This window comes from Myotis lucifugus, unplaced genomic scaffold (assembly GCF_000147115.1).
Source record: "Myotis lucifugus unplaced genomic scaffold, Myoluc2.0 scaffold_29, whole genome shotgun sequence".
Classification (NCBI taxonomy): Eukaryota; Metazoa; Chordata; class Mammalia; order Chiroptera; family Vespertilionidae; genus Myotis; species Myotis lucifugus.
In genome coordinates, this window is record NW_005871077.1 from 7,850,159 (window position 1) to 7,875,524 (window position 25,366).

Genomic DNA, 25,366 nt, shown 5'->3' on the forward strand with positions numbered 1-25,366 from the left:
TCTAAGTCTGGTGGAGCTCTTCCACAAAGAAGTATACTCAGAGGAAGGCGCAGTGCGGAAGTGAAATACTAAGGTGCGAGTGCATGTGGAGCAGGCCGGCGGCGGAGGGCGTGGTTGTTGTTTTCTATCTGGATTGAGTTTCAGACTCTGAGCTCCAGATCCGGGCGAGTCTCTAGGGACCCAGACTCAAATGGGAGAAGCGGGACTGTCTGGCTTTGGTCGGAACTCGAATGCAGTTTTCTCTCCCGGGACTCTGAGAGGCAGAGCCCCCTGGGGACGGATCTGAGAGCAGCCATAACTGCTCGCTCAGCCCTCCCTGTAGATCCCCGGGGTCCCGTCCTGCCCAAGCCCTGCACAGAGGCATTTGCCGGACAGCCTTAGGCAAACGCTAGACTAGCACCGCCCTAGAGATCCAGCACAGAAGCTCTCCCACTGCAGACACAGCTGACTCTCATAGCCTGTTAGCCTGGAGGTCAATTCACCCCCAGTATTGCCGACAACAATCAAGGCTTAACTACAACAAGACTGCGCACAAAGACCACAAGGGGGTGCACCAAGAAAGCATAAAAAATGCGGAGACAAAGAAACATGACAGAAATGGAGGATATAGAGCTAAAAAACTCACTTATAAGGTCTTTCAATAATTTTCTAGAAACTGCCGATAAACTTGATGAGATCCTCAAGAAATCTAATGAGACCCTCGATGTTGTGACAAAGAACCAACTAGAAATTAAGCATACACTGACTGAAATAAAGAATATTATACAGACTCCCAACAGCAGACCAGAGGAGCGCAAGAATCAAGTCAAAGATTTGAAATGCGAAGAAGCAAAAAACACCCAACCGGTAAAGCAAAATGAAAAAAGAATCCGAAAATACGAAGATAGTGTAAGGAGCCTCTGGGACAGTTTCAAGCGTACCAACATCAGAATTATAGGGGTGCCAGAAGATGAGAGACAGCAAGATATTGAAAACCTATTTGAAGAAATAATGACAGAAAACTTCCCCCACCTGGTGAAAGAAATGGACTTACAGGTCCAAGAAGCGCAGAGAACCCCAAACAAAAGGAATCCAAAGAGGACCACACCAAGACACATCATAATTAAAATGCCAAGGGCACTGCAGACTGAAAGGTCCCAGGTTCGATTCCGGTCAAGGGCATGTACCTGGGTTGCGAGCACATCCCCAGTGGGAGATGTGCAGGAGGCAGCTGATCGATGTTTCTCTCTCATCGATGTTTCTGACTCTCTATCTCTCTCCCTTCCTCTCTGTAAAAAATCAATAAAATATATTTAAAAAAATAAATTAAAAAAAAATAAAATGCCAAGGGCAAAAGACAAAGAGAGAATCTTAAAAGCAGCAAGAGAAAGAGACTCAATTACCTATAAGGGAATACCCATACGACTGTCAGCTGATTTCTCAACAGAAACTTTGCAGGCCAGAAGGGAATGGCAGGAAATATTCCAAGTGATGACTACCAAGAACCTACAACCAAGATTACTTTATCCAGCAAAGCTATCATTCAGAAGTGAAGGTCAGATAAAAGCTTCACAGATAAGGAAAAGCTAAAGGAGTTCATCACCACTAAACCAGTATTATATGAAATGCTGAAAGGTACCCTTTAAGAAGAGGAAGAAGAAGAAAAAGGTAAAGATACAAATTATGAACAACAAACATGCATCTATCAACAAGTGAATCTAAGAATCAAGTGAATAAATAATCTGATGTACAGAATGAACTGGTGATTATAATAGAATCAGGGACATAGAAAGGGAATGGACTGACTATTCTTGGGGTGGGAAAGGGAAGTGGGAGATGCGGGAAGAGACTGGACAAAAATCGTGCACCTATGGATGAGGACAGTGGGTGGGGAGTGAGGGCGGAGGGTGGGGCGGGAACTAGGAGGAGGGGAGTTATGGGGGGAAAAAAGAGGAACAAATGTAATAATCTGAACAATAAAGATTTAATTTAAAAAAAAATCCTTGTTAGAAGCAATGGCATGAGATAAACTTAAGCAAACTATTTTTAATAATCCTATATAATAAAGAGCTAATATGCAAATGGTAGTCACACCCTTGCGCCGTCGTGCCGGGGCCGGGGGGACCTGAGGCTGGGCCGGGGGACCTGAGGCCACACCCTCCGCCCCGGCACTAGGGGACCTGTGGCCAGGCCAGGGTACCCGAGGCTGCGGCCCCCGCCCCGACACCAGGCCAGGGGACCCGAGGCTGCGCACCCTGCCCAGCAGGGCTTGACGGGAGACCTGAGGCTGCACCACCTGCCTGGCGGGGCTTGACAGGGGTGGGGCTGGCCAGTTCTGGGTATCGTGTGATTTCAAGGTGCACTGGGTCCCGCGGCGCATCCCAGACTCTGACAGGAGGGAGATTTTCATATATATTTTACTAATTTCCTTTCATCTCTGACACTTCTATTATAGAGAAAGGGCAAATAGCAATAATAAAATACTAGTGGACCGGTGCACGAAATTTGTGCATGGGGGGGGGGGTGTCCCTCAGGCTGAAATAATAGCACTATCAACAGCTAGATCTGATTTATCTTAAACTAGTGGCCCAGTGCATAAAATTCATGCACATTAAAAGGGGATTAATTAGAGGAAATATTTTAATATTGCTATTTGTGAGGATTATATGGGATAATGCATGTAAAGCTCTTAGAAAAATGCTCGGAACATAGTTCCCTGGTGTAATTTTTATTATTATTAAGCCTTAAGTTTCCTTAGCTGTAAAATGTGTGATAATGCCAATCTACTAGACTACACTAACAGAATGAGAAATAAATAGAATATTAGTAAAGCATGTCAAACAATACTTTAATGGAAGCCGATTATAACAACACAACTAAGTCAGCTTGGTCTGACATCTCTTACTATATTATCTCTGTCTTTTCCAGAATTAATGTAGTATATAGTTCTATTATTTTTCTTCCACATTTTTTTTCTTAATTCAGACAGGTCAGGAGAGAGATAGAAACATCTATATATATAAAAAACCAGTGTCTGTGACGATCGTGATGACCAAACAACCAGTCACCATGAGGTGCATTGAGCACCTTTCGGTCCCACCCCCCAGCCTGGAAGCGGGGTAGGGTGGGACTGGGGACTGGCAAGCGGGCAGAAGAGCTGACCTATTGGTCCCTGCCTCTAGCCCGCAGGCTCCAATGGATCAGTGATGCTGAACGGGGGAATCGGGGAGGGTGGCGGGAGGACGGCGCTGGCTGTCAGGTCGTTGGGATCACCAGCTCATCCCCGGCTGCTCAGGGATTCAGGTCTGTGGGAAAGCAGGCACTGGTGAATTCACCTCTATGCGCGTGCGCCGGGACGGCCACTGATGGAACACGCTGCCCGCTTGGAGCCGCTCGGAGCTGCTCACGCCAGGGCGAGTAGGTCACGGGCACACCCCGCAGCTTCTGTCAGCACCTCAAGCCCCAGCAGCAGTGGTGACGGCGGCAGCAGCGGCCCCGAGTGAGCAGCGCGTTCCATCAGCGGCCAGCCTGGTGCACACGCATTGGAGGTGAAGTCGCCGGTGCCTGCTTTCCCTTAGGCCTGAGCTCCTGAGCAGCCGGAGATGAGCTGGTGATCCCAACGGCCTGACGGCCTGGCAGCGGATGCGGCGTTTGGCCTGGGGACTGGCGAACGGGCAGAAGAAGGCCCTGATTGCAGGAGGCTAGGCCCTAGGGACCCTACTCGCACGATTTTTGTGTGCTGTGCCTCTAGTCAATGATAAGAGAGAATCATCCGATGGGGCTGCCAGCTGCATGTTCCCCTACTTGGGGATTTGAGCCAGCCAACCCAGACATGTACCCTGACCAGCAATCAACCTATGACCTCCTGGTTAATAGGTCAATACTCAACCATTGACCCACACCGGCCGAGCTAGATTTTCTTTAATTTTTCATCAAATTAATTTCTAAATGAAAAAAATGGCAGCAGAATAAGTGGATGATGCACAGACAAGCTCCCAGAAACAACTGAAATTACTACTAAAATACAGAAAAACTTCCTGAATAATCAACGGCAGACTTGCTGGAGAGAACACTGATACCCGAGGACCGAAAGTGGAGACCACACAGAGACTGGTAGGAGGGGTGGAGTTACAAAAGGGCTGGCTGGGCAACCACAGATGACAACTGAAGTTCCAAAGAGATATCTTAGCTGTGGGGGGTTGCCATTGAGAACTCTGCGATCTAATCCCCACGTGGGCTCCCCAGCAAAGCACACCAGAACTGAGGGTACCCACATAACAGCTGGCTGTGAAAAGCAACAGGGTTGTTGTCTGCCAGGGAGAGACAGCTGGAAATTAAGGCAACCTCATAAAGGTCCAAAGCACAAAATTCCTTGTGGATCCACCTACCTTGTGCTCCAGCAGAGGGACAGAGTGGACTAGAGTTATGTGAGCAGAAGACAGGATTGGGGACTTTGGGGTTAGAGCTCAAAAGGCAGACACCCCCAGTTTCCTGTGCTGAGTCATTCCCTCATGCCAGCAGTAGAGATTGAGAGGCATAGAAGATCTACCTAATATATAGTCACAAACCCAGTCAGCCAAAATAAGGAGACAAAGAAACAACCCCCAACTGAAAGAGCATTCTCCAGAAGAAGAGATAAATGAAACAAACATAAGAAATTTATCTGAAACAGAGTTTAGAGTAATGATGGTAAAGATGCTCAACAGCATGAGAAAAGATATAGTAATTAAGAAAACAGAAATAAAGAATGAAATAGCACAAATAAAGATCACATTGGAAGGAATACACAGCAGATTAGGGGAAGTTGAGGAACGAATCACTGGATTAGAAGACAGGGTTGAAAAAAAAACATTCATTCAGAGAAACAACAAAAAAAAAAGATTCAAAAACAGGACCGCTTAAGGGAGCTGTGGGGCAATGTGAAACGTAACAATATTAGAATAGCAGGTGTGCCAGAAGAGGCAGAAAGGGAGAAAGGGATAGAGAAGGTGTTTGAATAAATAATGGCAGAAAACGTCCCTAACCTAGTAAAAGAAAAAGTCACACAAGTCCATGAGGCACAGAGAACCCCAAGCAAGAAGAACCCAAATAGGCCCACGCCCAGAGACATCTTAATTAAAATGCCAAAAATTAAAGACAAAGAGAGAATCTTAAAAGCAGCAAGAGAAAAGCAAACTGTTACCTACAAAGGAGCTCCCATAAGGCTGTAAGGCTGATTTCTCATCACAGATTCTATAGGCCAGAAGGGAATGGCATGAAATACTCAAGGTAATGGAAGGCAAGGATCTAAAACCAAGATTACTATATCCAGCAAGGCTATCATTCAAAACAGACATCCAAATAAAGAGCTTCTGGGACCAAAATAGGCTGGAGGATTTTATCACCACCAAACCAGCACTACAAGAAATGCTAAAGGGACTGCTGTAATGTGAAGAAGAAACAGAGAGAAACCTAGGCATATAGAAGTAAAATGGCAAAAAATAAGTACCTATAATAATAACCGTAACTATAAATGGATTAAACACTACAATGAAAAGCCATAAGGTAGCTGAATAAATACAAACCATGACCCAACTATATGCTGTATACAAAAGACCCTCCTCAGAACAAAAGACACATACAGGATGAGAGTAAAAGGATGGGGAAAAATTTGCCAGGCAAATGGAAAAGAAAAAAAAAAGCTAGAGTAGCAATTCTAATATCTGACAAAATAGACTTCAAAATGAAGGCCATCAGAAGAGGTAACAAAGGTCACTAATACTAAAGGGATCGATCCAAAAAGAGGATATAACCCTTGTAAATATATATGCACCCAATATACAAGCAACTAAATATATTTAAAAAAAACTTCTAGAGGAATTTAATGGAGAGATCAACAACAATACAGTCATAATAGGTGACTTTAACATACTGTAACTTCACTGGATGGATCTTCCACACAAAAATTTAATAAGGAAAGTACATCCAAAATTCTGCTTTGAGATATAGTTCCAGAGACTTTAACAAAAGAATAGTTCACTCCATTTGTGTTGTAATTCCAGTACTAAACTGAACAGTTCTGTTAAGACGCACACATTTCATGAATACCTGTAGTATTCCTTACTGTCAGCTATGATATAAACACAAATGTTGTCCACTTATCTTGACACCAGCTGCAAATTTTCATTTGTACCACTGACTAAATGGGTGAAGTAAAATATGTAAACATACAAAAAAAATTAACAAGGAAACAGTGACTCTAAAGGACACACTGAATCAGATGGATTTAATTGACATTTATAGAACATTTCACCCCAAAGCTGCAGAATATAAATTCTTCTCTAGTACACATGGATCATACACAAAGATAGAACACATGTTAGGACACAAAACAAGTCTCTACAAGTTCAAGAAAACTGAAATCATATCAAGCATCTTCTCAGATCACAGTGAAATGAAATTAGAAATCAACTACAATGAAAATACCCCAAAACATTCAAACACATGGAGGCTAAATAGCATGTTATTAAACAATGAATGGGTTAGCAATGAGAACAAGAAAGAAATAAAAAACTTCCTGGAAACAAATGAAAATAAACACACAACAACCAAAATCTCTGGAAAACAGCAAAAGCAGTCCTGAGAGGGAAGTTCATAGTGCTACAGGCATACCTCAAAAAACAAGAAAAACCAACAATAAACTATTAGACCCTACAACTTAAAAAGAACTAGAAAGAGAACAAAAAGAAAAGCCCAGAGTAAGTAGAAGGAAGAAAGTAATAAAGATTAGAGCAGAAATAAATAACACAGACACTAAAAAAAACAACAATACAAAAACTCAATGAAACCAAGATCTGGTTCTTTGAAAGGATAAACAAAATTGATGAACTATTGGCCAGAGTCATGAAGAAACAAAGACAGAGGACCCAAAAAAATGGCACCACAGAAATACAAAAGATTGTACAAAAATATTATGAACAACTATACGCCAACAAGTTGGACAATGTGGATGAAATGGACAAATGTCTAAGAAAATAAAATCTCCTCAAACTGAATCAGGAAGAATCAGAAAACCTGAATAGGCCAATAACAACTGATGAAATAGAAGCAGTAGTCAAAAAACTCCCAGCAAACAAAAGCCCTGGTCGGAAGGGCTTCACAGAGGAGTTTTACCAAACATTTAAAGAAGAACTAACACCTATACTCCTCAAACTATTCCAAAAAAATCCAAGAGGAAGGAATACTTCCAAACTCTTTTTATGAGGCCAGCATTATCCTAATTCCACTATAAAGACAGAGAATTATAGGCCAATATCCCTGATGAATATAGATAAAACGTTCAACAAAATATCGCAAATCAGATCCAGCAATACATCAAAAAGATCATAAACCATGACCAAGTGGGATTTATTCAGGGATGCAAAGCTGTTACAATATTCGCAAATCAATACACGTGATACATCACATAAACAAATTGAAAGAAAAAAATCACAGGATCATATCAATAGATGCAGAAAAAGCATTCAACAAAATCCAACAGCCATTTTTAAAAATATATATTTTATTGATTTTTCACAGAGAGAAAGAGAGAGGGATAGTTAGAAACATCGATGAGAGAGAAACATCAATCAGCTGCCTCCTGTACACCCCACACTGGGAATGTGCCCGCAACCGAGGTACATGCCTTTGACTGGAATCAAACCTGGGACCCTTCAGTCCTCAGGCTGATGCTCTATCCATTGAGCCAAATCAGTTAGGGCCCAACAGACATTTTTGATAAAAACTTTCAGCAAAGTGGGAATAGAGGGAGCATTATCTCGACATGATAAAGATTACATATGACAAATCTATAGCAAACATCATATTCAACGGGCAAAAACTACAACCATTTCCCCTAAGAAAAGGAACAAGACAGGGATGTCTGCTTTCACCACTCTTATTCAACATAGTAATGGAAGTCCTAGCCACAGCGATCAGACAAGAAGAAATAAAAAACTCTCATTATTCGCAGATGGCATGATATTGTACACAGAAAACGCTAGAGAATCCACCAAAACACTACTAGATTTAATAAATGAATTTGGCAATGTAGCATGATACAAAATGAACACACAAAAACCGATGGCTATGGCTTTTTTATGCACCAATAATGAATTCTCAGAAAGAGAAACTAAACAAACAATCCCATTTACCATTGCAACAAAAAAATTAAGATACTTAGGAATAAACTAAACCAAAGAGGGAAAAGACTTGTACTCAGAAAACTGCAGGACGTTGAAAAAAGAGATGGAGGAAGATATAAACAAGTGAAAGAATATACCGTGTTCATGGATTGGTAGAATCAACATCAGTAAAATGTCCATAGTACCCAAGGCAATCTACAGATTCAATGCAATCCCTATTAAAATACCAAGAGCATATTTCACAGATCTAGAACAAATACTCCAAAGTTTATATGGAATCAAAGAAAGACCCTGAATAGCTGTAGCAATATTGAGAAAGAAAAACAAAGTTGGAGGAATCATAATACCACATTTCAAGTTATACTATAAAGCCACCATAATCGAAACATCCTGGTACTGGCACAAGAACAGGCATATAGATCAATGGAAAAAAACAGAGAACCCAGAAATCAACCCAAGCCATTACACTCAATAAATGGTGCTGGGAAAATTGGACAGATACATGCAAAAAAATGAAACTAGACCACCAACTTACACCATACACAAAAATAAACTCAAAATGGATAAAGGACTTAAACGGAAGATGGGAAACCATAAAAATTTTAGAGGAATCCACAGGCAGCAAAATCTCAGACATATGCCAAAGCAATATCTTCACCAATAAGGCTCCGAGGGCAATGGAAACTAAAGAGAAAATAAACAAATGGGACTACATCAAAATAAAAAGCTTCTACACAACAAAAGAATCCATCAACAAAACAACAAGAAAGCCAACTGCATGGGAGAACATATTTGCCAATGTTATCACCAATAAGGGTTTAATCTCCAATATTTACAGGTAACTCATACAACTTAACAAAAGGAAGATAAACAACCCAATCAAAAAATGATCTAAATAGATACTTCTCGAAAGACGACATACAGAAGGCCAAGAGACATATGAAAACATGCTCAAAGTCACTAATCATCCGAAAGATGCAAATCAAAACGACAATGAGGTACCATCTCACACCTGTCAGAATGGCTATCATCAACAAAGCAACAAATGACAAGTGCTGGAGAGGATGTGGAGAAAAAGGAACCCTCCTGCACTGTTGGTGGGAATGTAGACTGGTGCAGCCACTGTGGAGAACAGTATGGAGTTTCCTCAAAAAATTAAAAATAAACTCGCATTTGACCCAGTAATCCCACTTCTAGGACTATATCCCAAGAAATCAGAAACACCAATCAGAAAGGATATATGCACCGCTATGTTCATAGCAGCACAATTTACAATAGCTAAGATTTGGAAACAGCCTAAGTGCCCATCAGCAGATGAGTGGATTTAAAAAATGTGGTACATCTATACAGTGGAATACTATGCTGCTGTAAAAAACAAGGAACTCACCATTTGCAACAGCATGGATGAACCTGGAGAGCATTATGCTAAGCGAAATAAGCCAGTCAGAGAAAGTTAAATATCACATGATCTCACTCATTTGTGGACTATAATGAACAACATAAACTGATGAGCAAAAACAGAGACAGAGAAGCACTGATCAGACCATCAAACCTCAGAGGGATGGTAGGGAGGGTGGGGATAAGGGGGAGAGATCAACAAAAGGACTTGTATGCATGCATATAAGCATAACCAATGGACACAAACACCAGGGGGGTGAGGGTATGAGCAGGGGAGTGGGGGCGCAAGGAGATGGTAAGGACACATTTTTAATGCCTTAATAAATAAAGGGCGGGGGGAGGAAGGAAACTAAGGAGAAAATAAACAAATGGAACTACATCAAAATAAAAAGCTTCTGCACAGCAAAAGAAACCATCCACAAAACAAAAAGGGAGCCCTCTGCATGGGAGGACATATTTGGCAATGATACATCTGATAAAGGTTAATATCCAAAATATATAAGGAACTCATGCAACTTAACAAAAGGAAGACAAACAATCTAATTAAAAAATGGAAACCCGAAATACTAATCAGAAAGAATGTATGCACCCTATGTTCATAGCAGCACAATTTACAATAGCTAAGATCTGCTAACAGCCCAAGTGCCCATCAGTAGATTGGATAAATAAGCTGTGGTACATTTATACCATGGAATACTATGCAGCAGTAAAAAAGAAGAATCTACATTACCCTTTGAGACAACATGGAGGGACCTGGAGATATCATGCTAGGTGAATAAAGTCAGTCCAGAGGAAGACAAATATCCGATAATCTCATCGGGTCTTATAGCCTAATCCAGTTAATAAACTGATGAATGGAGTGGATCCAGAGACATGGAAGCATGAAACAGAGTGTGGAATCGGGGGAGGGTGGGTGGGTGGGAAGTAATCAACCAAGAATCTTGCATGCATATAGGCATGGACCATGGCCACAGACAATGGGGTGGTGAGGGCCTGGTGCGGGGGCGGAGGCAGGCTGGAGGGGTGAATGGGGAGAATAAGGCAACATATGTAATACTTTCAACAAGAATTATTTTTAAAAAAGCTTTGGACATACCTGGGGGTTAATGAAAAAAAATTAATTTCTAACAGGCTAACAATCACAACTATGAAAAATTTACTAGAGTGAAATACTATTATATTAAGAGAGACATTTCATAAAAGTACATTTAGAAAATAACAATCTTTTCATTATACTTTTTATGTAAAATAGCTGAATTCCAAGTCCAGAAAAGCATTAGTTATTTCTTAGCAAAAGGAATATTAGAACCTACAAATCTTGTTGGGAGTGTTCTTTTAATCATAGTTTAGCAGTGAAAAGAGAAGTAAAGATGTTGTTCCACTCCATTGCTTCACTACTGCCTTTTTTCTGATTCTCGTGGTGTTCGGAAACAATGGAATCACTAAAAGGTTAAGTAACAATTTCTGAAAACCAATTTACTAATTGCTGCCATTTACTCAGTATTTGTTATTAACATTAAATTTTAAAATATTGTCTTATTCTTTTTGTGGCTTGCTTTTTATTAATCCCTTATTTCTTACTAGGAGCCTCTCACATGAAAAACTCTACATTTGGTTCCTCTTAAAGAAAGCAGATTCACTAGAAAACAATATAAACAACAAAAAAATAGAAACAGACTCACAGACACAGAGAGCAGACTGATGGTTGCCAGAGGGGGAGGGGTTTGGGGGATGGATAAAAAAGATGAAGGGATTAAGAAGTACAGATTGGCTGTTAAAAAATAGTCACAGGCATGTAAAGTACAGCATAGGGAATCCTATATAATATAAGTCTAATATGCTAATGTCCAATCATCCGTTCAACCAATCAAAGTGTAATACGCTGATATGCTAAGGCTGCTCAGCCGCTCACTATGACGTGCCCTGACTACCAGGGGGCAGTCGACCAGTAGCTATAACAATGCACTGACCACCAGGGAGCAGTCAACCAATCGACCAGTGGCTCTGACATGCACTGACCACCAACCAGGTGGCAGACACACTGACCGGTAGGTTAGCTTGCTGCTGGGGTCTGGCTGATTGGGACCAAGCAAGACAGGCCGGACATGCCCTGGAGCCCTCCCACAGTCCCTCCCTGGCTGGCCAAACTCCCGTGTCCCTCTCTGGCCCTGATCGTGTACTGTTGGGGTGCCTTGGCCTGGCCTGCGCCCTCTCGCAATCCGGGACCCCTAGGGGGATGTCGGAGAGCCAGTTTTGGCCTGATCACGCAGGCAAGGCCAAGGGATCCCACTGGTGCATGAATTCGTGTACCAGGCCTCTAGTCCTATATAATAAAAGCCTAATAGGCAAATCGACCGAACGGCAGAATGACTGGTTGCTATGACACACACTGACCACCAGGGGGCAGACGCTCTACACAGGAGCTGCCCCCAGCCCGCAGGCCCCAGGCCAGCCAAGGGGGGACTGGCGGCAGCCGGTGAGCAGGCAGGCAGGCGGGACCAGCTGGCAAGCGGGCGGGGCTGGCTGGTGAGAGGGCCGGCGCTGCCCCCCAGTCGCTCCCACAGAGGGAAGCGACTGGTGGGGGGGGGGGGGGGAAGTGCCAGCGGGGTACTCCGATCGCTGGTGGCCTCACAGATCGGCCCTGATTGCCAGCCAGGCCTAGGGACCCTACTCATGCACGACTTTTGTGCAACGGGCCTCTAGTATAGTCAATAATATTGTAATAACTATGTATGGTGCCAGGTGAATACTGGAAATATCAGGGGAACTCTGTAAAAAATATATGATTGCCTAACCATTATGCATAGACCTAAAACTAATACAAAATAATAGACTATAAACTGTAATTTAATAATAAAAATTTAAAAATTAAATTTTAAAAAAAAGAGAGAAACAAAAAAGAAAGAAGATTCCAATAGAGTGGTCATTATCACACTGCAATTCACTGGTCTAAGTAATTCCTATAAACATTAGTTCCAGTAACCTGAAATGTATTATATACACATCTGCATAACTGACTTTTAGTGCTTTTGCTTCTTCAAAGTGGATTTAGTTCTTCTGATTTTCCAAAGATTAGTAAGAATATTTTAAGCCAGAGCTGACCCAAGGATATGCTATTCTGAACTCCATAGAAAAACTTTGTCCCAAACTCGATTCACGTAGCAGTTAGGTAAAGAGTCAATCACTCTGGGCCATGAGAAGAATGGGAAGCTATTTTTCCCATAAATCTGCCAGACAGTAACAGGCAAGTTACAGGTTTAACACTGAGGCTAAGAGATAAGCAACTAACTAGAATAATCTGCTTTCTTGAATAGGTTATCCTCATCAGGCTTTAAACTGAAATACTCAGCACTCCCTGTAAAGTCCAAGAGGTTTCAGAACTGAAAAGCAGTAAGGGATTTACTTCCCTCAGGGACTTATTTATTTCACTAAGCATGTTTACGCTATAAGTAAAGACCAAAGACTTGCCCCAAAAATTAACAACAATTTTAAGCATTGGCATTAAGATGGTAAATGAGGCTCATTACAATAAAATGAGACCTATGTCTTGTCAATAGCCAAGCAACTATTAAAAAATATCAAACAGCAAATTAGAACTGACTCAAGAAGGTAAATGTCAGAACTCACTTTTTGATTTCTCGGAGCAGCATTCGGATAAGGATGGTCTGAAGCGGTTCAACCATTAATTTCCTCCACATATCCAATGCTAGCTGCCAGAAAAAATAAAAACCATCAAAGGCTGAATTACTTAGTATTTCTTTGTAACATTTGTGTAAGACTTCTAAAAAATATCTAGCAAAAGAAGTATTTATAATTAATATTTCAAAATTCAAATGAAAATTTAATAAACATAAGGAAAATTAATGTCTAATTTTAAATGACATATCAGACTTGTACAAAAAACAGAATAAAGGTTTTTTTGATTAGCTGAAAATTTTACAGAAATAATTGATGTTTATAAAAGCTTATTTGATTATTAAATGCTCAGTATTATAGAGGGGCTATAGATGCCAAGATTGTAACAACCAAAGGAGTTACATTGAATAAAATAATGTAATTTGCCATACAAACATAAAAGGATAAGTCAACTTAAAGGATAATAAAATAAAATAAACCTGTATTTACCACCCAGGTTATGAAATACGACTTCACCATTACCATTGCCCCAAATGTACTCCTACTTCCCCCTCAGACATTTTTGCTATCCTGAATCTTGTGTTAAATCATTCCCTTGATTACAATTGGACCAAACGTGTAAGTAGCCCCATATAATATTTTTGAAGTTGACCATTTCTGACCTTGCTAACGAAATCACACTGTATACTTTCTATGTATGGTTTTTAAAATTTTTAACTATTACTGAAATCCATCTAAATTGAAAGATACAGCTATATAGTTCAATCATTGACATTGCTACATAGTATCCTATTGCATAAATACACCATGATTTATTTTTCCTTTTTATTGCTCATGACATATGTTTGTGATTCCAGTTTTGCTATTTGAGAAAAATGCTGCTATTCTTGTATACTAGTGGCACGGTGTACGAAACTCATGCACATTAAAAGGGGATTAATAAGAGGAAATATTTTAATATTGTTATTTGCCCTTTCTCTATAATAGAAGTGTCAGAGATGAAAGAAAATTAGTAAAATGTATATGAAAATCTTCCTCCTGTCAGAGTCTGGGACACACCATGGGACCCAGAGTCAAGTCCCTGCCCACCCACGTGCACCTCAAAATCGCGTGAGACCCAGCCCCGGCCGCCCCCCCCCCTAAATTGAGCTAGACCCAGACCCAGCCAGTTCCACCCTTATCAAGCCCCGCTGGGCGGGGAGCGCAGCCTCAGGTCCCCTGGCCCGGTGCCAGGGTGGGGAACATGGCCTGAGGTCTCCCGGCCTGGCGCCAGGGCAGGGGGCACGGCCTGAGGTCCCCGTCAAGTCCTGCCAGGTGGGGGACGCAGCCTGAAGTCCCCTGTCAAGCTCCATGGGGTTGGGGGTGCAGCCTCAGGTCCCCGCAGATTGCTCATTAAGGCTCGTTACAGGAACTCGGCCTCCACTGTGGGTGCAGCCATCTTCTGTTACGAAAACCCCGCCTCCTCTGTGGGTGAAGCCATCTTGTGTTACGGAAACCCCCACCTCCACTGTGGGCACCACCATCTTTGTGGCGGAGTGGCGGTAAATTTGCATATTCCCTCTTTATTATATAGGATATTTTCTGGTGAACATAAACAAAAAGTTCTCGGATATACACCTATGATTGGAGATGCTGCACTATAGGGTTAGGGACATATACAGCTTTACTCAGTCAAGCCAAACGGTTTTCCAATATTCACACTAGAGGCCTGATGCACAAAATTCATGCAAAAGTAGGCCTTCCTTCCCCTGGCTGCTGGCACCTGCTTCCCTCTGGCACCTGGAACTCGGGCTTCCCTCTGGCACCCAGGACCTGGGCTTCCCTCATAGCACCGGCTTCATCCAAAAGGTCGTCCAGAAGGACATCCAATATAATTAGCATATTTTGCTTTTATTATTATAGACTAGAGGCCTGGTGTATGAAATTCGTGCACAGGCGGGGGGTCCCCTGAGCCCAGCCTACACCCTCTCCAATCTGGGACCCCTCGGGGGATGTCCGACTGCCGGTTTAGAGCCAATCCCAGGGATCGGGCGTAAACCGGCAGTCGGACATCCCTCTCACAATCTGGGATTGTGATGGCTCCTAAATGCTCACCTACCTGCCTGCCTGATCGCCCTTAACTGTGCCCCCTGCCAGCCTGATCACCCCTAACCACCTCTGCCTGCCGCCTGATCACCCCTAACTGCCCCCCTGCCAGCCTGATCACCCCTAACTGCCTCTGCCTGCCGGCCTGATCGCCCCTAACTTCCCCCTCTGCAGGCCTGGTCGCCCCCAACTGCCTCCCCCGACAGCCTGGTTGCCCCTTACTGCCCCCCTCTGCCAGCCTGGTCACCCCTAACTGCCTCTGCCTTCCTGCTTGATCGCCCCTTACTGGCCCCCTTGCCGGCCTGGTCACCCCCAACTTCCCCCCTCTGCCGGCCTGGTCGCCCCTTACTGACCCCCTGCCGACCTGGTCGCCCCCAACTGCCCCCCCCCGCTGGCCTGGTCTCCCCCAACTGCCCCCCTGCCGGCGTGGTCACCCCATGCAGCCTGCTATTCAGTTGTTTGGTTGTCCCTCACTAACCCCTGGGCCGGCCCAGTCGCCCCATGCAGCCTACTGTTCATTCGTTTAGTTGTCCCTCACTAACCCCCATGCCAACCTGGTGGCCCCATGCAGCCTGCTGTTCAGTCATTTGGTCGTTCCTCACTAACACCCCTGCCAGCCTTGTTGCCCATTATCTCATTAATGTTTATCTCATTCTTAATGAAACCTAGGAGTTCTTTATATATTATAGAAGTTAATCCCTTGACAGTTTTACATATTGTAGTTTGTCATAGTTTGTGACTTGACTTTTTAGTTTCTTTAGTTTTTTAGTAAAAACCCTATATAATAAGGAGCTAATATGCAAATGGCCATCACACCCTCACACCATCACACCATAATGGCTCAGACACTCAACACTAGGGAGAGAGGAATAGGGACCAGTCAGGCACAAATGAGCTCATGGAAGAGGAATGGGGACCAGCCAGGCACAAATGAGCTCATGGGAGAGGAATGGGGACCAGCCAGGCACAAATGAGCTCACGAGAGAGGAATGGGGACCAGCCAGGCTGCAGCCTGGGGAGAGGGACAAGCCACCCGCCCAGTGGTCCCGGGTGTCAGCGGCTGCACCTGAGCCTGCAGCCCGGGAAAGGGACAATCCGCACGCCCCATGGTCCCAGGTGCCAGCACCTGCGCCTGTGGCTCAGGAAAAGGACAAGCTGCCTGCCCCATGGCCCCGGGGACCAGAAGCTGTGTCTGCACCTGCGGCCCGGGAGAGGGACAAGCTGCCCGCCCCGCGGTCCTGGGCGCCAGCACCTGCACCTGCGGGACAGGAGAAGGACAAGCCGCCCGCCCCACAGTCCCGGGCGTCTGCTGCTGCGGCCCAGGCGAAACCGCCCACCCATGGTCCCCTGCGGCTGCAGCTGGCCCGGGCAAAGCCAGTCCGGATCCTGGGGGCCTGCTGCCCGCCAGAGGGAGGGAAGCCGGGTCCCGGATGCGGGGTGAGGCAGAGGCAGTTAGGGGCAATCAGGCCAGCAGAGGAGCAGTTAGGGGCGATCAGGCAGACAGAGGTGGTTAGGAGCGATCAGGCAGGCAGGCAGGCAGGCGAGCGGTTAGGAGCCAGCGGTCACGGATTGCAAGAGGCAGTCGGACATCCCCCAAGGGGTCCCAGATTGGAGAGGGTGCAGGCCCGGCTGAGGGACCCACCCCCATGCACAAATTTCGTGCACCGGGCCTCTAGTATATTATAATGTACTCAAAGTTATCAATCTTTTCCTTTATCAGTATTTTTTGTGTCTTTTAAGGACTCCTTCCCTACCCTAAGGTCATAAAGGTATGGTCTTAAGATTATAAGGTCTTCTATATTGTCTCCCAAAAGTTTTCAAGTTTTCCCTTTCACATTTAAGCCTTTAAACTCCAGATAATTTTTCCATACATAGTACAAATTATTCCAGAATCAAAAACTAATTGCTCGTTTCTAACTGAACTGCATCCACAGAGAAATAAGTCTGTTTTTTGCCTCTATATTCTGTTTCTCTGGAGTAACTCTACTCAGATCCATTGGTAATTCCATTTCAAATAAATAAAAGCATCTGTCTTCTTACAAGGAACATCCTTTAAGTTTTGCCTTCTTTTTTTTTTTCCTTCTTAAATAGCATGAACAAGTAAAAATAGAAGATAATACATAAGAAAATGAGATTTTATAGCAAATGTTTTAAAGCAAACATTGTACTAGAGTATTTCTTTCACAATCAGCATAAGCATTATACAATTCTCCACACTTAAATCTGAGCTGTGGTGGGAGGGCAAATTGGTAAAGCCCTTTGAAAGGAAAATTGGCAGAGCAAGCTTTAACCCAGAAAATCAAGTTCCAGGTACCCACTCTATGAAATTTTCTGCTTCTATATAAAGAGATACATACATAACTGTAATTCCATGAGTGTAACTTTTTTGTCACTTTGTTCACTACTGTATTCCTAAAATACAGAACAGTGCCTGTCACACAGAGGGATTCAAAAAATATTTAATAAATAAACAACGATGTTCACTATAGTATTGTTTGTAATAACAAAAAACTGAAACGATAAATTACTTAATAATTAATAAATTATTATTTGCCTAATGTAGAATATTAAGCTCTCACACAAAAAGTAACGTATGTGAAAAGAACTCCTAGACATGTTAACAAAAAAGTTGGAGGACTTTAGATATGGTATGACATTGTTTAAAAAATAAAATAAAAACTATTATGCATGTATGCATGAAATTTATATGCAAATACACAGGTAAAATTCAGAAAAGATATAAATCAAATTGTGTATAGTGATTTCCTCTGGGAAAAGGAGCAGGCTTGATGGTGTTAATAAGGAATAATCATTAAGTAAAATATTCACTTATAAAACTACTAATTAAAGCAACCATTGTTAAGATTTTGGTATTTCTCACTGATGTGCTTCACAATATCCTTTTTCCCCTTCAGTTTTATTCCTATTAAATATACCATGTTACCCTTATTAAAGGTCCTATGAACAATTTTCTACTATTATTTTATTCATTTGCCTAACTTTATAACAAAATCATACTGGATATATTTTTCCACATAAGCTTTTTATTGTTGGCCATTGGAAATTTACACTGTCTATCCATTAGTTACCCTTATTAGCATGAGTGCAAGGAATACTTTCAAACTAATTTCCAACAAATTTCTTAAAAGGATGATTCTAATTTAAATCTCTAATAATGCTACATCTTATGTTTACTTCCTTCATTAACACTCATCACAATTTAACATTAATTTCTTTACTTCTTTGGCATCTGCTTCCCATGAGGACAGGGACCTTCTGTCTGTTCACCACTGCATCTACAATGTCTGGCTACTCAACAAATACCTATTACTTGGAAAAGCAAACATTACACTAGAGTGTTTCTTTCACAATCAGTACATGCATTATATAATTCTCCACATTTAAATTTGAGTAAACTACTTGAGCTGCATACATAACTGTTTTACTTGGAATTTAATTACTTTTAAAATTTAAAATAAATTTGTTATATGCATAAATTTGTATTTATTCTCCTTTAGGATCCCTTTTAAATCCACGTCCTTTGTACTTTTTACTACAGGAATCTCAACATTTTCGAAACACTTTTCATGAACTTTGTCACATAATGGAACTATAAACCTATCATCAATGTAATTATTAAAATACTTACCATGTCTTTTCTGTTCTTCTCATCTATTTGAAGTTTCTTAGAAAATCATTACAGTATTTTATTTACTTAAAATTTAGGATGTTTTAAATTTTGACCTAGTTAACTCAGTGTCCTTTAAAAAAGGACAGTGAACCAAATGTTTTTAAATAAATAAAAACATTCTTATGCTTGACAATAATTTAAAGAATTTCCTACCTCTCCTATTTCCATAAGAGGTTCATTCATATCTACACCACCATAGCCATACTGAAGGTCAGCTTCTGTCAATTTATTTTTTTTAATAAACTGGGTGTTGAGATACCTGAAAAACAAATGTAATATCATTGAAAAGTATGTCAAATAGGTAGGAAAACAAATAACTTGCAACTTTGGAACAATAATTTTAGAGTTATAAATCAACTACAGAATAGTTGAGTAACATACACAAAAGAAATTAAATAAAAATTAAAAATTATTACCCAACTTTCTATGTAAGGACTTAAGAGACAAAGGATAAGACCTTTAGAGCAGAATAAAAAAAAGACACCTATAATCACAGTTTCAATTTAAAAATTCAAGGGGCCCTTGCCAGGTGACTCAGTTGGTTGGAGCACCATCCTGTACACCAAAAGGTTGTAGTTTCAATTTCTGGTCAGGGCCTATACCTAGTTATAGGTTCAATCCCTGATCGGGGAACATATGGGAGGCATCGATGTTTCTTCCTCTCTCACATCTCTCTCTTCTTCTCTCTAAAATCAATAAACAAAGGAAAGAAGGAAAGGAGAGGAGGGAGGGAGGGAAGGAGGGAGGGAGGGAGGGAGGGAGGGAGGGAGGGAGGGAGGGAGGGAGGAAGGAAGGAAGGAAGGAAGGAAGGAAGGAAGGAAGGAACAATAATCAAGTGTTTATATAAAAACTCCAAAAGCCTTATAGCCAAATAGGTCTATCCAACGGACAACCCTTCAATAATCTCATTAGATCATTTCCAGATTCTTCTCAGTAAGTCAAGATAAGATTTCAAAAAGAAGGCCATCACAAGAGACAACAAAGGTCTCTAATAATACTAAAGGCATAGATGCAACACGAGAATATAACTCTGGTAAACATATATGCACCCAATATAGGAGTATATATATATATAACTTCTATAGGACTTGAAGGGAGAGATCAACAACAATACAGTCATTGTAGGGGACTTTAACACCCCGCTGACCTCACTAGATAGATCTTCCAGACAAAAATTTAATAAGAAAACAGTGAATCTAAATGACACGCTGTACCAGATGGATTTAACTGACATTTATAGAATATTTTATGCCAAGCTGCATAATATACATTTTTCTCAAGTGTACATGGATCATTCACAAAGATAGAACACATGTTAGAACACAAAACAAGTCTCTACAAGTTCAAGAAGATTGAAATATCAAGCATCTTCTCAGATCACAGTGGAATGAAATTAGAAATCAACTACAGTATAAACACCAAAAAACATTTAAACACATGGAGGCTAAATAACATGTTATTAAACAATGAATGAGTTACCAATGAGATCAAGAATACATCACATAAACAAATTGAAAGACAAAAATCACAGGATCATATCAAAAGACGCAGAAAGAGCATTCTACAAAATTAAATGGCCATTTTTGATAAAAACTCTCAGCAAAGTGGGAACAGAGGGAGCATATCGATATATAATACAGGCCATATATAGTAAAACGTACAGCCAACATCTTACTCAATGACAAAAACTAAAACCATTTCCCCTAAGAACAGGAACAAGACAGGGATGTCTGCTTTCACCACCCTTATTCAACATAGAACTGGAAGTCCTAGCCACAGCGTTCAGACAAGAAGAAGAAATAAAAAACATCCAAATTGGAAAGGAGGAAGTAAAACTCTCATTATTCTCAGACGACATGATATTGTACACAGAAAACCCTAAAGACTCCACCACAAAAACTACTAGAGTTAATAAAAGAATTTGGAAATGTAGCAGGATACAAAAATCAATACCCAAATATCGATGGCTTCCCTCCCGCCCCTCCCCCCATGGCTTTTTTTTACACCAATAATGAATTCTCAGAAAAGGAAACTAAACAAACAATCCCATTTACCATTGCAACAAACAAATGAAGATACTTAGGAATAAACTTAACCAAAGAGGCAAAAGACTTGTATTCGAAAAACTACAGGACGTTGAAAGAAGAGATGGAGGAAGATATAAACAAGTGGAAGAATATGCCATATTCATGGATTGGTAGAATCAACATCAGTAAAATGTCCACAGTACCCAAGGCAATATACAGATCTAATGTAATCCCTATTAAACAGCATATTTCACAGACCTAGAACAAATACTCCAAAAATTTATATGGAACCAAAGAAGATCCCAAATATCCACAGCAATCTTGAAAAATAAGAAAAAAGTTGGAAGAATCACAATACCAGATATCAAATTATAGCACCATAATCAAAACAGCCTGATACTGGCATAAGAACAGGCATATATATCTATGGAACAGAACAGAGAAGACAGAAATCAACCCAAGCCATTACATTCAATTAATATTTGACAAAGGAGGCAAGAACATACAATGGACTCAAGACAGTCTATTAAATGGTGTTGGGAAAATTGGACAGATATATGCAAAAAAATAAAACTAGACAACCAACTTACACCAAACACAAGAATAAACTCAAAATGGATAAAAGACTTAAATTCTAAGTCGGGAAACCATAAAAATCCTAGAAGAAACTATAGGCAGCAAAATCTCAGACATCTCTCGTAGCAATATGTTTATGGATACATCTCCTAGGGCAAAGGAAACTAAGGAGAAAACAAACAAAAGGGACTACATCAAACTAAAAAGCTTCTGCACAGCAAAAGAAACCATCAAGAAAATGAAAAGGGAGGCCCACTGTATGGGAGAACATATTTGGCAATGATACATCTGATGAAGGATTAATATCCAAAATATATAAGAAACTCATGCAACTTTTTTCTAAATATATTTTTATTTATTTCAGAGAGGGAGAGAGAGGTAGAAACATCAATGATGAGAGAGAACCATTGATCGGCTGCCTCCTTCAGTTCCCCTACTGGGGATTGAGCTGGCCACCTGGGCATGTACCGCTGACCAGAATTGAACCCAGAACCCCTTAGTCCACAGACCCATGCTCTATCCACTGACCCAAACCAGCTAGGGCAGGAACTCATACAACTTAACAAAAGGAAGCAATCCAATTAAAAAATGGGCAAAGGACGACCTAAATAGGCACTTCTCCAAAGAAGATGGCCAAGAGACAGATGAAAAAATGCTCCAAGTCACTGATCATCAGAGAGATGCAAATTAAAACAACAATGGGGTATCACCTCATGCATGTCAGAATGGCTACCATCAACAAATCAACAAATGACAATGTTGGAGAGGATGTGGAAAAAAGGGAACCCTATTATATTGCTGGTGGGAATGCAGATTGGTGACGCCACTGTGGAAAACAGCTTGGAGTTTTCTCAAAAAATAAAAAATGCAACTGTGTTTTGACCCAGCAATCCCACTTCTAGGAACGTATCCTACAGATCCCAAAATACCAATTCAAAAGAATATATTCACCTCTATGTTCACAGCAGCGTTATTTACAACTAGAGGCCTGGTGCACGAAATTCGTGCACGAGTAGGGGCCTTAGGCCTGGCCAACAATCAGGGCTGGTCAGGGCCTTCCTTCCCCCGGCTGCCGGCTGGGGCCTTCCTTCATTCCGTACCACCCACTGGTGGTCAGCACACATCACAGCAAGCAGTCGAACTCCCAGTTGGTCAAACTCCCGAGGGGACAATTTGCATATTAGCCTTTTATTATATAGGATAGCCAAAATCTGGAAACAGCCCAAGTGCACATCAGTAGATGAGTATATAAAAAAGCTATGGTGCTTGGCCAGCATGGCTGGGTGGTTGAGCATCGACCTATGAACCAGGAGGCCACGGTTCAATTCTCAGTCAGGGCACATGCCTGGGTTACTCGATCCCAGTAGGGGGCATGCAGGAGGCAGCTGATCAATGATTCTCTCTCATCATTGATGTTTCTATCTTTCCCTCTCCCCTCCTTGCTGAAATCAATATATATATAATTTTTTTTTTAAAGCTGTGGTATGCCCTGGCCAATGAGGCTCAGTTGAATAGAGCATCATCCCGTACACCAAAAAGTGGCGAGTTTGATTCCTAGTCAGGGCACATACCCAGGTTGCAGGTTTGATCCTCAATCAGGGTACATATAGGTGGTGTCTGATCATTATTTTCTTTCTCTCTCTCTCTCTCTCTCTCTCTCTCTCTCTCTCTTTCTCTCTTTTTCCCTCCCTCCCTCCCTCCCTCCAAGATCAATAAAAATACATAAATAAATAAACAAATAAATAAGTAGTTGTGGTACATTTACACAAATGAATACTACTACGTCACCATTTTAAAAAAGGAAATCTTTCTTACCTTTTGTAACAGCATGAATGGACCTGGAGAGTATTATGCTAAGTGAAATAAGCCAGTCAGAGAACGACAAATACCATATGATCTCAATAATATGTGGAATTTAATGAACAAAGTAGAAGCAGAGACATGGATACATGGAATAGTCTGACAGCTGTCAGAGGGGACAGGGGAGGTGGGTACTGGATGAAAGAAGGTGAAGGGAATAGCCAAAAAGCATATGTGCTTAACCTCTAGACACAGACAACAGTGGTAAGAGCCAGAGGGAAGAGGGGTGAGGATTGTGGAGGTAGGCAAAGAGAGGGAAAATGGTGTATCTGTCAACAATAAAAATAAAGTTAAAAAATAAAAATATCTTTAAAAACTCTTTAATTATAAATGCAAGCAATACTGCTGAGATTGTCAGAGTTTAAAAGAATACTTACCTATACAAGCAGTCCATATAGTCTGCACCCTTGCTATATTCCTCCCAATACCTATGATACATAACAAGTACTTGCTCTTCAGACTCCAGAACTCTCTATATAAAGAAGAAAAATTTTTCACTTGGAAAGCACTTATCATTTTCATTTGTAAGCTATAAAATTTTTCAAAAGTAAATATTTTAAAATAATGGACATAGTTTAAGCATTATAAATTACATTTATAAGTTCCATTCTGATTTAACTACCTTTAGTATCAATGAAACAACTAGAAAAATATCTGAGTCTTAGATATGAAAGTGAAGCTTCATACTGGAGAGTAACTGTTTCATTCTCTAAGATCAAAGGACAAGATGTAATGATTTGATATTTTCTTTGAACTAGAATATATTAAGATCAGTTCATATAGAATATAATTCTATTGTCATGTCTCTATGTGTTTCCTCAAATCCATAACATGTGACCAACCTGTTAGTATATAAGTAAATCAGACTGATATAATTATATCACTTCAAATTATTCACTTTTGTGAATAAGACTATTTATGAAAATTGACACTTTTCCACATTCCCCAAGAAAGTTTTTTTTATTTCATTTACTTCAGAGAAACATATTATTTTTTGAAAAAATGAAAATCAAAGTTAAATCTGAGGTCCAATATTTTAAAGTTATTTTTAAAGAAAATCTAGTCTAACAATAAAAATACATTGGACTGCTTGGCCAGTGTTGCTCAATGGTTGTGCACTGTACTATGAAGTCATGATTTAATTCCAGGTCAGGGCACATGCCCAGGGTGCAGGCGGAGGCATTCGGGATGCAGCCGATCAATGATTCCCTCTCATTATTAATGTTTCTCTCTCTCTCCCTCCCTCTACCTTCCTCTCTGAAATCAGTAAAAACATACTTTAAAAAAAAGTATTCAGGGGGTCTTAGGTTCTTCTTTTATAGTTCTTTCATTAACTGTCCATATGACCTTAACAAATCATGACCTCAACTTTCATCTAATTATCTAATGAAATGACTTTATACTTGAAATTTTAACACAAGGCTCAGAACAATAGAAATAACCTATAAATTGTACTCTTTTGCTTATCATATTGGTTAATAAATTAAAAATAGCAACTATTAATCATCCTGGTGACTAGGTATTGCTGGTTTGATAATGCTATTACTGGTTTGATGGAATATAAATCCAAGAACAATCTGTTACTAATATGTCTAAACACTAAAAAATTTTCAAGGTCTAGAATTTATCCTACAAGAAACTTAGTTACACAAAAATTATTTAGCCACAACAACGTTCACAGAAGTATTGTGGATAACAACAAATTATATAATCTACTTATATAAAAACCATGGGTGGTGTTCATCACGACCTGAACCGCCGCAACCAAGTGGAAGGAAGTCAGTCCTGCAGAGGTTGTCTTGGCAACGGCTGCGCCCTCCCCCGAGCTGTTTCCCGGAGCTGTTTCCGGTGAGGGCAGGGTTTGAGGCAGGAACCCACCATCGGAGCGTGGACCCACTGAATCCTGGGTCGCTTTGCTAAGGGCTGCACTCTCCCCAGCTGTTTCCCATGTG

At 41.0% G+C, this 25,366-nt stretch overlaps 1 protein-coding gene across 4 annotated transcripts in view; it reads right to left on the minus strand.

Annotated features, from left to right (window-relative positions):
- CUL2 (cullin 2) overlaps positions 1-25,366 on the minus strand; it is a 174,496-nt gene that overhangs the window by 91,580 nt on the left and 57,550 nt on the right. For 3 of the 4 annotated variants that reach the window (XM_023752246.1, XM_006086685.3, XM_006086688.3), the window contains exons 4-6: positions 23,792-23,886; positions 19,105-19,210; positions 13,167-13,249 (exon numbers count right to left, since the gene is read on the minus strand). In XM_023752246.1, coding sequence (XP_023608014.1) covers positions 13,167-13,249; positions 19,105-19,210; positions 23,792-23,886 — 284 coding nt within the window. Of the gene's footprint in view, positions 1-13,166; positions 13,250-19,104; positions 19,211-22,505; positions 22,522-23,791; positions 23,887-25,366 lie in introns of those variants that run through there. The other variant, XM_023752247.1, reaches the window with a different exon arrangement.